Below are 15,391 nucleotides of genomic sequence, written 5' to 3'. Positions count from 1 at the left end.
TTTAAGCTTTGTGATTTTGATCCTAGGCCAGTGTGAAATTTAAAGTAGGAAGCAAAACCAAAGCAATGAGCAAATATTTACAAAAAGTCTCCAGTGGAGGTGTGTAGATGGGGCATATAGTAGCAGCCCTGCAAATATTTGTTGGATGGTCATAAGACACATTGTTTTTTCACTCAGGTAAAAATATCACAGCAACTTTCTAGCAGGGGTCAATGACCTGAGGACACCTCTAGCCTGGAGGATTTTTGTTACAGTGTTGCTTTTTTATCCAGCAATCTTCAGTGTTTTCCTCTTACCAAAGCCTGAGACCGGGTACAGTTTTCATAACCTGCCTTGTTTCCCATGATGCCTCTGTTTACTCCCCCTGCCCAGGTGCCATGAATGCTGGTGCACTGTGCTCTTTGTGTGTGCACTCCTCCTTCTCTTGTAATGCTTATTTCCTTCCCCCCTACATCTGCCCAAATCCTACACCCGTTCTTCAAGGCTCAGAGAAAGTGTGTCCTCTTCCACAGAGTCCTCCTTCATTCTGTCAAAGAATGCTGGCAGTGGCTCCCATGTGCCTGCCACACAGTGATGAATAAGGTGGTCCCTGACCTCAAACAGTGTAACAGCTGAACGAATGAAGCAGGTAAGTCAGCAGACGATTATATCGGTGCTGCCCAGCTTTTCTTTTCACTAAATAAAACACAGAGAAAACAATATTCATCATGGGCCCCCAGCCTGCTTGTAGCTGGAAGGTTCCAGCTGCCCCAGATCTGACCCAACCACTCCAAAGACTGAGAGGCACTGAAGCTTGCCCTTCCTCTAACTAACACCAGCTTGGAAACTCAGGGCGATGCTACAGTGTGATAAATCCACTGGTAGGAGTAGGAACAGAGTAGTACCACGCGTCCCTCTCCCAGTCTTGCGGGAAAGGGAAGGCTTCCTGGGAGGCGGCATCAAGCTGAATCTTGAAGAATGTTAGCCAAAGAGGACGGTGGGGTGGGGCTGGGGAGTGAGATGCCAGAGGCAACAGGATGTACAATTTGGTGGCTGGCAGGGACCGGTTCAGGACGGCATGTCTTGGCTTGAGGGGCAGAGGCTAGAAGGTGGCTCTAGTGGCAAGCAGGCATGAGATGAGGAGGGTCTTGGGTGTTCCTCCAACCAGACTGTGAGCTCCTTGAGGGTTAAGACCACGTTTTCAATTCTGTGTCTTCTAAACTGCTGATCACCTAAGGGCTCCATACAGCATCAGTGTTTGATAGAAAAGTCTCTCCTTACTAGCGACAGCATCGTGATGGCTGCCACGAGACATGTGAACAAGTCTGTCTTAAGAGTGATGTGAACGAGAAAGGTGTTTTCTACGGTTTGTGTTAGTCGCACTGGAGCAGAGAGATCTGCCAGGCTCCATTCCCTCTCGTTTCCAGGACAAGCTCCGGTTTCTCTTTAAAGAATGCCTGAAGTGGTTTTTTATTCTGACGCTGATTTGGTTACTCAGGCATCGTCTTGAGCCTCCCATGCTGTTGCCTTTCTATCCTCTGCTGTGTGATGCCAGGTCTGGGAGTGAGCTGGCTGCCGTTGCTTGGCTTCCTGGAACTGGCTTTCTGTTAATATCTGCCCTTAGGAGGCAATGGTTGGAGATTAGAAGGCAGAGGAAGGAGAGAAGCTTCCTGCTTCTGGAAGTTGTTGGCAACAGTTGCAAAAACAGTGGGGGGTGGGGTGATTCCTGTCTCCAGATGCCCAGGCTAAGGCAGCATCTTTACAGGGTTCCAGACCAATAGCAACAGTTCTCCAGTAGTGCATCAGCAGATGCAAGCTCCAGGTGTCCACCCAGGGGCACTAGCAGTCTCTGATCCTCGGGTATCCATCCTGCATCCTCTTTGTTCTTCATGCCCCTTCTTTCTTCCTTTAGCCCTTCCAACACCTTTGCAAGCAATCTCCTGTATAATATTCCCTCCGTCCAAAATACCTAGGATAGTTTCCTTCCTTCCCTTCCCTTCCCTCCCTCCTCTTTTTCTCTCCTCCCTCCCCGCTTTCTTCTCCCTTTCTTCCTTTCTTCCTCCCTCCCTTCCTTCCTTCCTTTCTCTATCTCTCTCCCTTCCTTCCTTCCTTCTTTCCTTCCTTCCTTCCTTCCTCTTTCTTTCTTTCTTTCTTTCTTTCTTTCTTTCTTTCTTTCTTTCCTTCCTTCCTTCCTTCCTTCCTTCCTTCCTTCCTTCCTCCCTCTCTCTCTCTTTTTCTCTTTCTTTCTTTCCTTCCTTCCTTCTGGTCCATGGCTGATACAGACACATATTTGTAGAGTTGTGTTCAGTTGCTATCAAAAAGGGTACAGAAACACTAGGTCTATGAAAAAGATGACAGAGATTATGTTGTCCTGATACCCAGAAGTCCAATGGCCTGATATTTGGCAATCATGGTCCTGGGTATATTATTTGAGTAAAGGTTTTTATCCTGTTTGAAATGTATTGATGGAGTAGCATAGTTGAGCAGCTCAAATTGGTTTCATGCATGGATGGATTTCAGATGCAGGGCTGTTGATCCAGCATCTTTTCCAAGTACCAAAGTCACAGAGGAAGAAAAAGAAAAGAAAAAAGTAGCCAAGGCTCTGAAATTCTCCAGCGCAAAATTCTCTTCCATCATGCCTTTGGAGTATACATCAAATAGAATAAAACCAGTGAGTCAGCTTTAATGGTGTGGCTAAGGCACTTAGTAGGGCAGAGTGATCCCTCCAAGCCTCCTAAACTTCCTGCCATGTGGCATTGCCGAGGGCGCCTGTTCCCAGTAAGATGGTTGGATTCTCTTGAAAAATTTTTGCAGTATCTTATATACATATATAAACACCACTGGCCACAACACTTCAGTATGGTAAGGGCTTATAATTCCATAATCATGTAGCCACACAGCCTGGCTTTTGTCTGAATAACCTGATAGGTACACCTACCCCGACAGTGTGAATGTGAACGAATAAGAAAGGCATCTTTCAGGGGTTCTTTTACAAAGAGATGGGTGAAGGTGTGGAGAGAAAGTGTAAAAATGAAAAATTAAAATAATTTAGCTCTCTGCTATCCTTCATCGGTATAAACCTTAATGTCTACCTAGAGCTCAATATTAAATGTGGTGGTTGGTTCTATTTGAATTCTCCCATTAATTTCTTGGACCTCATGTGCCCTGTCTGATTATACAACAGAAATACTGTGTACCTGTGTCTGAAACACTCTGTGGTTAACAAAGAGTTAATACGCTCTTACTGCCCACCCTGGTCCAAGTTCTCCTCTAACTTCTAGACTAAAGGGATAGAACACACCATTTATCAAGTAAAATGGGAGGGTAAAAAAAAAACAGGAATGTGATGTGATGTGATTCCTCTTGAAGCCTTTACAATAGAAAAAAAGATCCCATTTGAGCCAGTAGCCAAGAAACCAGAATCACGACATTTAACAACACTCATAAATGATGCAAGTTTAATGGTTGGTGCATGGAGGGGACAGGAACAGAAAAGAACTAAAGATCATGTGTTTGATTTCTTAGAAGTTGATTGCTGCAGGCAGTGGTCCCCACCAACAACTACTCCCCATCAGAGTGATAAAAGGAAAAGATTAGCTTCCTGTGTGTACTCTGTTTTTAGGTCAGATGTCACTTCCAGGAAGCCTTCTCCACCCTGAGAATCTGATTGAGGGTCCATCCTATCTTCTGTCCTGGTAGCTTGAGTTTATGGTGCTGTCTGTGGTCTACTTCCTTACCCACCTCTCCCACTAGTCGGTGAGCACCCCTGGGTAGGCACCTGCTGCCTCTGCCCATCTTAGGCACTCCAGAAACATCTGTGGAAAGAACAGCCACCACACCACAGTTTTGTTGGAGACGGAACATAGAGTGGTGAAGTTACAGGCAGAACTTCTAGCCTAAGTCCCTCCCAAGTTTCCACTGACTGTGTGAACTTAAAGGCCAGGATAAGGCAAAAAGAGAAGATGCAGAATAACGGAGCTAGAGAATCATTGCGGAAAAGATAAAAAAGGGAAAAAGAACTAGACTGGACTCAGTGGGGTTAGGAACCCCTTTAATTGTTTATCAAACAAATTCCACAGACATAGTCAGCAAATCCAGGATCGTGTGCTCTGCAAAGTGAGGGTGAATGATCAATCCGTTCTAACCCATACCTTGGCATATATCGCGTGCCATTCTGACTTCTTAGGACAACAAACTGAAATCCAGGCTTTCCAGAGCTAAAACGTGATTGGTTTGTGACAAGTTTAACTGTATCACCAGATTTCTTCCAAAACCTGTCCTTCTGCTGCCAGATGGAGTAGCAACAAACGATCAAAAAGGCCCCCTAAGGAAGGCAGTTCTGTCTTTCCTGCTTTTTGTCTTCTGCTGTGGGTTCGCCACTAACCCTCTTCCAGGGGGAATTCTGCCATCTATCCTGAATAAGCCCATTGAGTCTGTAGTTGAAGCTTGTCCTTTGCAGCTTTCCTTTCTCTCTGACATATGCCTCTGCTTATAGAATGTTTGTGAATGCTTTCATTTCCTTCCCTCACTGAGAGAGAAAAAACGGAGAAAAGTGGAGAGAAACACATCTTTTTAATATTCATCCACTTAACATTTTGTCAGTTGCTGAAGGTGTAAGCAGAGAGGTACAGGAATGGTGGAGGGGCTCTGGAGTCAAACTGACCTGGGTTTGAATTGTGCTTCCATCATTTACTAGTGCCTACATTACATTACTATTTGTATCAGTTTGTATGGTACTACTGTTTGTACTATTAACCTTTCAGGGCCTCCAGTTTCTTCCTCTGTAGAATGCAGATAGGAGCTACCTGGGCTATTTGGTTTTTTGTCCAGTCTTGTGGATGGGGCTTTGTCAAATGGTAGTGCTTTCTTCATCTGCAAGGAAATTGCTTGCCTGTCATTGAGCGTTGTAGAGCAAGGCCTAGGGCTTTCCATTCCCAAGAGATATTTCAGGCAAGGTGTATCAAACAATGTATCAAAGGTTTTATCCGAGAGTGGTTTCAGCCTTTATTACTTACATCTGGTCATGAAATTGTTGCCAGTTTGCTAATAGGAAATGTCTTTGTCATAGATTACAGGAAATCTGGCCCTCAGGCCAGTTACTAACCCAAGTCACGGTACATACAAGATACTAAGAAAAACTGGGGCAGACCACTCGGGCTTTCTATAGATGATTATCTATTTGCTTCCGAAGTTAACCTCCAACTTTATGAAATGGTGATAGATGAGGACATGTGGCTCAGGAGAAAGGGGCAGGACAGCTTGGTGTAGTGGAAAAAATCAGAGGCTTTAGCACTCAAACGATCTGCATTTAAATCCTAATTTATATTATCTTCTTCCCAGTCGCTTAAGCAAGTCCTTCTCCCTAAGTTCTGGTCTCCTCGTCGGTAAACTGGGGATAACGATGCCTATCGCTGGGGATGTCGCGAGAGCCATAGACATCGGTGAGGTGCCTGGACGCGCGGGGCCTCAGAAGCTCTTGCTGGATTAGGTCGGGAGCCGCCCCGGGACCTGTCACTGGGAATGCCTCCCTGGCAGGATGGCGGGGACGGGACCCCAGCTGAGGGTAGGGGCTGAGGCCGGGGCACCCCGGGTGGTCGGGTCGCGCCCCAGGCGGAGGCTGGGGGCTCCCCGGGGCCTTTTGTTGGCAGCCTGAGCGGCCTCCGCGCACACGCCCGGGAGGATTAAAGCCAGATGTGGCGGCCGGGCGACACCGAGCGCTCAGAGGCCGGGACCGGAGACCCGGACGCCGCTCCAGACCCCGCGGGGACGGTAAATGAAGCGGGGGAGATCTCACGAGAATGATACAGGCTGCGAGACGGCGCCCCTAAATGACAGCCGGGCGGGCCTCTGGCGGGAGGCTCGGCCGCGCGGGGGCGCCCGGTGGACGGCGCGCAGCACCGGTAGCCAATGGCTGGCGGGGTCGCGGGCGGGGCCGGGCGCGGGGGCCGCAGCGCTCCAGCAGCGGGGCGGAGCCGCGCGGGGAGGCGGGGCGCCCGGCAGCAGCGGCGGCGGCCACAGCAGCCTCCGCGGCGGCCGCGGCAGGACTGGAAGCGCCGGCGGCGGTTGAGGGGCTCGAGGCGGCGGCGGCGGCGGCGGCGGCGGCGCGCGGGCAGCTTCGAGGTGGTGTGCAGGGCGGCTGCGCGGAGGGCGCGGGATTGAGGGGCGGCCCCGGGTCGCGGGAGATCCACCTGCTGGTAACGGAGCAGCCTGCGCCGCGGCCCGGCCTGGAGCTCTTGCGCCTCCGGCTGCTGCGGGGCCGGCTCGGGGCGCGGGCGGACCGGGCCTCGGGGCGGGGAGCGGGCCGGGCCGCCCTGGGTTCGCCGTCAGCCCCGCTCCGCCGCCGCCGCAGCCCCGGGGTGCTGCGCGCTCTCGGGGTGACCGGCCGGGCGCCTGGTGCGTTCTCGGCGCTCCTAGGCGCGGCGGGGCTTGTCGCCTTTGGGGCAAAGTGGAGGAAAGTGGGGGTTTGGGGATGCAGAGGGGAGAGAGAGTTGCCCGCAGGACCTGCTGCCCCAGGGCGCACGCCTGTCCCGGAGTCGGCGGCGTCCCGGGGCCGCGGGGCAGGTGCGGCGGGGGCGAGGCGGCCCGGGCGCAGGGTCTGGGGCTGCTGCCGGGTCGGCGAAGCGTACACAGTCCTGGCGAATTTTCCTACAAAGTCAAGACCCGCTGGTCCTCTGTGCAAGCGCACCCCCATCCCCAGGCCTCAGTTCCGCCTTAACGAGGAAGCTGCAAGTGGGACCCTCGGGTTGGGGCCAGGTGATTCCACTGAGTGTACCCGGTGACAGCGGGAAGGCGTGTTTTATGAGCTGGCAGTCAGACCACTCGCGCGCCCGCTTTTTATTTCTCGCAGCGTGTGTTTCTCTGGAGCCCGTTCATTGCTTACAATCCGAATTGCGAAATATAAGCAGGCGCAGTGCCTGTTTTCAGTGCTTTCCATATATTTTGCTGTTGTGCTTTTGCTGTCGGACGACTTCTGATAAAATACAATGACAACGTCGTTCGTTCGAATTTAGAACCTAAATTTAGAAGTGAATAATATGCGTTTAGTGGTTTATGTTTCTTTTTCTGAATGTTTTTTTAAAAAAGTTCCATTAACAGGTTATCCTAACAAAGGTTTCTTTAGCCCACACGTGTAAATCTGAAAACGCACAGGACGGTGAAATTATGTAAGCTGTATTGACGAAAAATAGAAATGCTTTTATAAACGTAAAACCAATGAATTTTAACATGATTGCGGTGTATAAAGTTGTAGGGCTTACATCACGGATTTCATGATGGTGCCTTTCCTTCAGGCATCTCTGTCCTGTCTGTGGGATGGTAATTAAGCCATATGTTAAGTGTTTTCGGCCATAGAACATATTGACTATTTCAGAGAACACTTTAAAATCCAACAAAGGTTATGTATCTAATAATAACATAAAGGACTGCAGCCCTTAAAGGACTGTTAATAAAACAGATTTTTCAGTGTGAGATCTGGAGTTGAAAGTTCCATACAGCTTTGTCAGGATGGAGAAGATGACCAGTAACTTAAGCCACTGCCTTTTTTGTTGTTAAGAATTCAGATGTGTTAAGTGATAGTCACAGAGAGTGACAAGGTGTTAGATTGAAATTTTTACAGATGTGGACAGTGATGAAAACTATGTGTTACTTCTTCTCTTGCTTTAGGTAGTCAGTCAATCCAAAGGGCTCTTGGCTGTCCAGCCTCACCTCTCCTGTTTTGAGAGCATGGGGATCATTGGTTTTACTCTTGTTCTGTGCAGTTAAACTTCATTAGTGTGGAAACCCTAATTAAAAATGTATGATGGCATTCTTCCTGAGTAAAATGCTCTTGTATTTCTCTTGCAGAATTTCAGGTCTTATTTTGTTGGCAGAGTTCATTACAAGTATTTTCTTCAAACCAGAGATTAATTACTTCCTGGATCCAATATTTAATATTCCTTATGTTTTTCCCGTTACCAATACTATATCTATAGTCTACTTTGATTATAGCGTTCATTCACTTTTACTTGTCTCTCTACCCATTTATACTGAATTTTATGGGATTTATTTGTATTTAATAAAACTATGTTTCAAAATATCCTTTATTTTCTGATTCTCTGCTTCTCTACTTCCCCGTGATTATTGACTGAATGTCTGCTCTAATAACCTGTATACTTTTAGTTCTTTTACCAAAGGACAGAATCCTTCTTGAAGTAAGGTAGGGCTAAGGATATAGCAACAGAAAGTTACGTGAATTTTTATATGATGCCGCAACAGGACTAAAATTCCAAGTTACATAATTCACTGAGTTATCCCTTCTCTTTTTATAATCAGAATTCATTATCGAGTGCTTATTGATATAAGACAATATATTAGGCACTTTATGGAAATGAGTTGAAATTCTAGAATTTCACCATGAAGCCTGTTGACATGGATATGTTAGAAGGTGAATAACTTTGGTTTTAGAAAATTATCATAACTTGAACGTGAGAATATCTTTGGAGTTCTTTGTTTGCAGAGAGTAAGGAGAGGGGAGTTCAGTGCTTCTAGAATATTATACCACAGAGCTGCTGGCCAAGGAGGATTAACAGGCTGCCTGGGTGTGAATGTGTGTGTGGGGGGGGAGGGCCTAGCCCAGAGTACAGGAAGTGAGAAATTCGTTTCAAGTTTTAAGTTGAAACTTTGAAATTTCCTGTGAATTTTGCAGTTTATTCTATAATAGATCCATACTGGATGTAGAGTATAATTATTTTTTTAAATTCACACTTAATCTGTTGGGTAAAGGTAACACCCCGGGATGATTCTCTGGTGTAACCTGAGACTTGGAATATCCCTGGCGCTTCTAGGGGCCCCGGTGCAGGTGGCCTAGTTTGAGAGGCAAAGGGTGGGAGATGAGGACTTGGACTTTGGAGTCATGCAAATCAGGGTTCTATCTCTGGGTTCATTTTTTTGTGTGTAAGATAGGGTCAGCAATGCCTGCCTCACGGGAGTTGAAGATTGAAGATTTAGAACGTGTGAGGGACACATAGAAAACCCTCAGTGAGTTGTAGTGTCTATCGTTCTTACTGTTAATCCTGTGCCCTAGTGATATCTTTTTTCACTAGTGGAGGTTTCTAGAACATCACTTTTACAAACCAGCTGAGATGGTAGTTTCTGAATTGCCTACAAATGGCCACTTTAATCAGCTGCCCTCTTCGCCATAGGGAATTGTCCCTTGGGCTTCCCAGGCCTTTTTGGAGGTGCATTAACTCACCCCACTGGAGTGTCACTTAGTGGATTGCCAAGTGCATCTCATGGTCCCCCTGTGGCCAGCAGGAATCAATGCACATCTTGTCGTGCCTGATATGCCCTGAGGGAATGAGACCGGCTGTGCAAAGAGCCGCCTGAACCAGTGACTGGCTGCAGGTTTTTGATTTGGTTTTATTTTTTAATACAGTTAACATTTATTGAGAACCTATTAGGTGCTAGGTGACTATGCTTAAGTACTTCTCAGGACATGATTTCATTCTGTTTTCTGAACTTTGCTAGGTGGGAGGTGATCTCCAGATTTTTTTCAGCTTTGCTAGATGGGAGGTGATCTCCAGGTTTCCTGAGTTAAAGCAATGCTAAGTGATTAGTCCTGGGTCCTATGGTATCCTGGTTGGATTGCCGCATTTTCTAAATGCTGAAATAGTCCCAGTTTACACCCGGGGAGTAGGTTAATCGTTGGAAAAATGACATTTATTTTACAATGATGATCAATAGCAATCATAACTGTAACTTTTTATTATTTATGAGAACAGGAGGGTCCAGGACAGCTAGTTTTCTCATGTTATGGATGAACCACAAAGCCAAGATAAGTGACATGCCTGAAGTCCCGCAAGCAGTGATGGAGCTGGATCTAGGACCTAGGGCTTTTGACCCTCGTAGGTTGTAGTCTGTCAGTTTTCTTTAAAAAATTTAAAACATTAACTATTATTGTGCAACAGGAGGATTGCAGAGAGTGAAGATGATGTTACTCAGGAACCATTGTGTGATCATTAGAGTTCTCAGCTTAGAATCTGTGGCTTACTATTTAATGAGCCCCACCACTTCCCCCTTTACATAAGTAACCATAACTCTGTTTCCACAGGCAAAACAAAACCAATGAGGAGGGAGTACAGTTGGAAGCTTTTTTCCCCTGGAGAAGAACCATATCATTCTAGTTATTAAATGTCATTTGGATATGGGAGTAATCTTTACAGATACAGTTTAGCCCAGCCAAAAATCTGTTTATAACAGTGACTGATAAATGAAGAAACTAACATTTTGCAACACTGAGCAAGTTTTTCTTTCTCTCTTCCCCCTGAATAGGAAGAAAGACGCCTGCAGCATCCACCTATGAAGACCGTGCAGACAGTCCTGAATAGTAATTGTGGGTGGCGTGGCTGCCAGGCTGCTTCCGCGCAGCATCTGAAATGAACTTCTCCTATTGATTGTTTTGATTGGCCCAGAGCCAGGAGTCCTGGCTTCACCTGACTTCAGGAGAAAAAGAAAACAGTCTTGGTTATCATCCTAAACATATGAACCAGTGTGATGGTGAAATGAGATGAGGCTCCGAAATGGAACTGTAGCCACTGTTTTAGCATTTATCACGTCGTTCCTTACTTTATCTTGGTATACTACGTGGCAAAATGGGAAAGGTAAGGAAAACATCTCCAAAAATGTGCATGGCATGTAGTAGGTGTTTCGCTTTGTCAACGGTGCGTAGATGCTTGAGTTAAATGCCCCTACAAGCTGCATGTTGCATGCTATCTGCTGGCGGCCTGCCAGTTTCTTTCTGACAGAAAAATGAGGCAGTATTCTTGGACGGAGGAGACAGACTTTCTCATTTGAATGGGGTTTGTTTTGGTTTTGATTTCTTGTAATTGCACTTGGAGAGACATGCTCATCAGTGGTTTATATTATAAATGGCAGCCAAGTCGAGTAACAAAGACTTCTGTTTGGGCATTTTATTTTTTATTATTAAACATCATAAATGTTTAATAAGCTTCCTTGTACCGGATGTTGTATAAAACGCTTCAAAGGACAATCGGCGCCTTCATGAAATTTACATGCTGATCATAGGACTGATTCGGTGCTGTGTAGTTAATGATTTAACCAGCATGTGTTGACAGATTGCTCTTCAGGCAAGAGTATTTTTGAAGTAAGTGAGGAGAAATTCTGATGTGAAAATTTTAAAAGTTTAAAGATTAATTTTGTTCAGACTGTCAAACTGTGTTTCTAAGGAAGGTTGTCTGTTTAGTGATTGGAAGTATATTCAGGGCTAATGCATTTCTTTGCTTTTTTTGAAGAGGAAATATTTACAGGCAATTCCTACCCCTCCTTTTTACCTGTCTCCTTTCCTTATGTTAATCTAGGGAATATTGATGGCAAGAAGCATGGAGGTGAGTATTGTATTTAGTTTGTGAGAGTCAAGGTAGACTAGTAGTTGTCACCTGGTTATTGGAAGGTGGTGTTGCTGGAATTATTTTATTGACTTGTATGAAAGTAACTGAAAAGATGTGTTCACGACTTAACTTTTCTCTGGTGTGTGTACTGATATGTATATATCTGTGTGAGTATATGTGTATATATGAAATAAGTTGATATAAGTGGGAAAACGTGTTCTGCGCTTTGAGCAAGTATAGTATTGGTGTTGTTTTTCTCTTTTTCTCTGAGTTGGACTCTAATTTCGGAAGGAACTGTTTGGGGAAAATGAATGAAATACTTGCTGAAGACCTTTCTTCTTTGCAGACAAATATATACATTTTAGATTTCATTTTTTAATCGTACCAAAAGGAGAAGACTTACTTAAGAAGAACTTTGAGTAGTTAATCAAACTATTGCTTGTCCCTGACGTGAACAGAACAGATGACTGGCCTTAAAAGTCTACTTAGGAAATAAGAGTAAATGACCCTAAGAAGAGTATATGGATTTTTTTCTTATCAGGAAACTTATCTATTCAGAGAGTTATAGTAACAGAAACTTGACCCTTTTTACTGTGTCTTATTTAAAGGATTAAAACTTTTGGAATCTCCATTCCTTTTATCTTGTTCCATATGTAAAGCTATTATAAGCATTATTTTTTTGTGTGTTAAGTGGTCTTTAGAATCAAAATTAATTTCAAAACATATAAAGATCTTTTCACCTTGTAGTATTAGGGATACACACAAAAAGCCTCATCTCTCTGATTTTCACTCTTCGAACAGTCTGTAGTCCTTCTGTGCATACTTTTCTGTTCTGTTTTTTCTGCTTAGTGTTTTGTCCGGACTCTTTCAGGTGTCAGCAGAGGTCTCCCGTCGTGCTTCTGTAAAACCCCCTGTGCTTTAATGCCAGCGTTTATGTAACCACTCTGACCGCTGAGCGTTTGGATTCTTTCTAGATCATTCTGGCAGTCAGCCTGGATTTTCCAGAGCCAGCCTCATCTCAGATGTTTAATTCTTATATACTCATAAACCACGTGCTCTGCTTTTTATATTGAAAGCATGGTTTCTGTAATCACCGATGTTTCTGGACTCATAATTTTTATTTTTCACTCATTCATTGGTCCCTTTCATGTACCTGTCCTGTGCCTAGCACTGTGTTATATGCTGTGAATATGAAAAGGAAGAAGACACTTCACACCTTTGGGAAGCTCAAGGACCAGTAGGGGAAGATGCAAGTAAAAAAATGTGACACCGTCAGATAGGCTAAGATAGAAGCAGTAACAGAGTGCTGTGGTTGTGCTGTTATAAGCATGTGTTATATGTTGTCTCATTTAATCCTCAAAATGACCTCGGGAGGTATTATTACCCCCTTTCTATACATGAGGAAACCAAGGCAGAGTGGTAGAGAAACTTGTCAAGATCATACATTAAGGGGAAGAGTGAAGTTTAAACTCAGTAAAGCTGGTTCAGAGATTGTGCTCCTAGCTATTGGTCTACTGCCCAGAAGAGCAGAGACCAGGCAGAACAGGGGCCAGTAGGCATGTCAGGTGGAGGAGGCTGCTGTGCATCCATGAACTTGCTGCAAGGGTGTAGAGCATTCGGGCTTTGGAATTACGAGATGCTCATTGTGCTTCCAGGACTGTCCCAGGGTTTAGCTGGTCATCCCAGTGCAGTTCCTATCATATTAGTTATAGGTCTTCATTTACTACTTGGAAGAATACATGCGCTGGTCCATGGGATTGGCGTACGTTGAGGAGGATGTCAGGAACCCAACCAGGAAAGCTGGAGTTCAGTCCAGGGTACAGGTTTCTGCAGGGTACACAGGATTCTCACATAAAAATTAGGCAGAATTCCAACTGTGTGGAAAGCACAGGTTGGGAAAGTTGTAAGCAGGTGTGAGAGTGGGACAAGGGTAATTACATGTCTTACTTGTGTGTGTGGGGGGGCAGTGGGGGGAGGGTTCTCCTAATGGACTTTCTAGTTTGGTCAGGCACAATCCAGAAACTGGGCAACACCAAGCAAGCAATCTTAGATGCCTGTCCTTTAGGGACATCTAACACTCGTGTACGTTTCTGTGTGGACATGTGTTTTCTTTTCTCTTGGTTATTTACCGAGGAGTGGAATTGCCAGGTCATGTGGTAACTCTGTATCTAATCATCTGAGGAGCTGCCAGACCGTTTTCCAAAGTAGCTGGACCATTAGCGTTTCTTCCAGCAGGGTATGAAGGTTACCATTTCTTTGCATTCTTGATGACACATGTTATCTGGCTTTTTGATTCCACTCATCCTGGTAGTAGTGAAGTAGTATATCATTGTGCTTTTAATTTGTATTTCTAATAATGTTTAGCATCTTTTTATGTACTTATTAGCCATTTGTATATCTTCTTTGGAAAAGATGTCTATTTAGGTTCTTTGCCTGTTTAAAAAGAATTTTTTAACTATTAAGTTGTAAGAGTTCTTTATATATTCTAAGGCAAAAATACAGTAAGCGTAGTTGGATCAACCACCTATATACCTAGTATGAAGGTTAAAAGACAAAACTAGTAAAATCATATAACTATAAATAAAAACTAATAAATACACATATACACACACAATAATTAAGGGATACACAAAATTAAAATATGTTAAAGATGGCATCAAAAACATAAAATGAGGGGGTGGCATAAAAATGTAGTGCTTTTAGAACGTGCTCAAACTTAAATGACCATCAACTTAAAATAGATAGCTGTATACACATGTTGTTATAGAAGAACCTCATGGTAACTACAAGCCAAAACCTGATAATAGACACTAAAAATAAAGAGGAAGGAATACAAACATAATATTGAAGAAAGTGGTCAAATCAGAAGGGAAGAGAGCAAGAGAAGAAGAGAGGAACAGAGAAGACCAATAAAAATAACCAGGGAAAAAAATTAACAAAATGTCAGTAATTTCTTTAAATGTAAATGGACTACACATTTCATCCAAAAGACATAGGGTGGCTGAATAGATACAAAGGCAAGACTCATATATACACTGCCTATTAAGAGACTCACTTCAGATCTAAAGACACACATAGACTGAAAGTGAGGGGATGGAAAAAGGTATTCCATGTAAATGGAAATAGGAAGAAAGCTGGGACAGCTTTTTATTTAAGCATACTTAAATTAAACTTTAAAACAAAGATTGTAACTAGAGCAAAGAAGGACATCACATAATGATAAGGGGATCAATCCAACAAGAAGATATAACGCTTGTAAACATGTATGTACCCAACATAGGAGCACCTAAATACATAAAGCAAATATTAACAGACATAAAGGGAGAAATTGACAGTAATACAATAGTAGGGAACTTTTAACACTCCACTTACATCAATGGATAGATCATCCAGACAGAGAATCAATAAGGAAACACTGGCATTAAATGGCACATTAGACCAGATGGACTGAATAAATATATATAGGACTTTCAACCCCAAAAGAGCAGAATACACATTCTGTTCAAGTGTGCTTGTAATATTCTGCAGGACAGATCCCATGCTAGGCCACAAAAAACGTCTCAGTAAATTTAGGAAGATTGAAATCATATTAAGCATCTTTTCTGACCACTGCATATGAGACTAGAAATCAACTACAAGAAATAAAAACTGGAAAAATAACAAATATGTGGAGTCTAAACAACATGCTGTAAATATGTAATGGGTCATTGAAGAAATAAAAGAGGGAATAAAAGTATACTTCGAGACAAATGAAGATAGAAACACAGCATTCCAAGATTTATGGGACACAGCCAAGGCACTTCTAAGAGGGAAGTATATAGCAGTACAGGCTTACCTTGAGAAATGATAAAAATCTCAAACAGTCTAACCTTACACGTAAAGGAACTAGAAAAAGGGGAACAAAGCCCAAAGTTAGTACAAGTAAGGAAATAATAAGAGTGGAAATAAATGAAGTAGAGATGAAAAAAGCAATGGAAAAGATCAATGAAACTAAGAACTGGTCCTTTGAAAAGATAAACAAAATTGTT

General features: G+C 43.9%; 1 protein-coding gene across 2 annotated transcripts in view; it reads left to right on the top strand.

The window, feature by feature from the left end:
- The first annotated feature begins 6,011 nt into the window (after nucleotides 1–6,011).
- MGAT4A (alpha-1,3-mannosyl-glycoprotein 4-beta-N-acetylglucosaminyltransferase A) overlaps nucleotides 6,012–15,391 on the top strand; it is a 109,609-nt gene continuing 100,229 nt past the window's right edge. For both annotated transcript variants that reach the window (XM_082851821.1, XM_082851820.1), the window contains exons 1-2: nucleotides 6,012–6,099; nucleotides 10,288–10,616. In XM_082851821.1, the coding sequence (XP_082707947.1) occupies nucleotides 10,523–10,616 (94 nt within the window). In that variant the 5' untranslated portion in view covers nucleotides 6,012–6,099; nucleotides 10,288–10,522. The remainder of the gene's footprint in view (nucleotides 6,100–10,287; nucleotides 10,617–15,391) is intronic.

This window comes from Leucopleurus acutus (assembly GCF_964270905.1).
Source record: "Leucopleurus acutus genome assembly, chromosome: 12".
NCBI classification, from domain to species: domain Eukaryota; kingdom Metazoa; phylum Chordata; class Mammalia; order Artiodactyla; family Delphinidae; genus Leucopleurus; species Leucopleurus acutus.
This window is presented reverse-complemented; position numbering and strand designations above follow the sequence as displayed.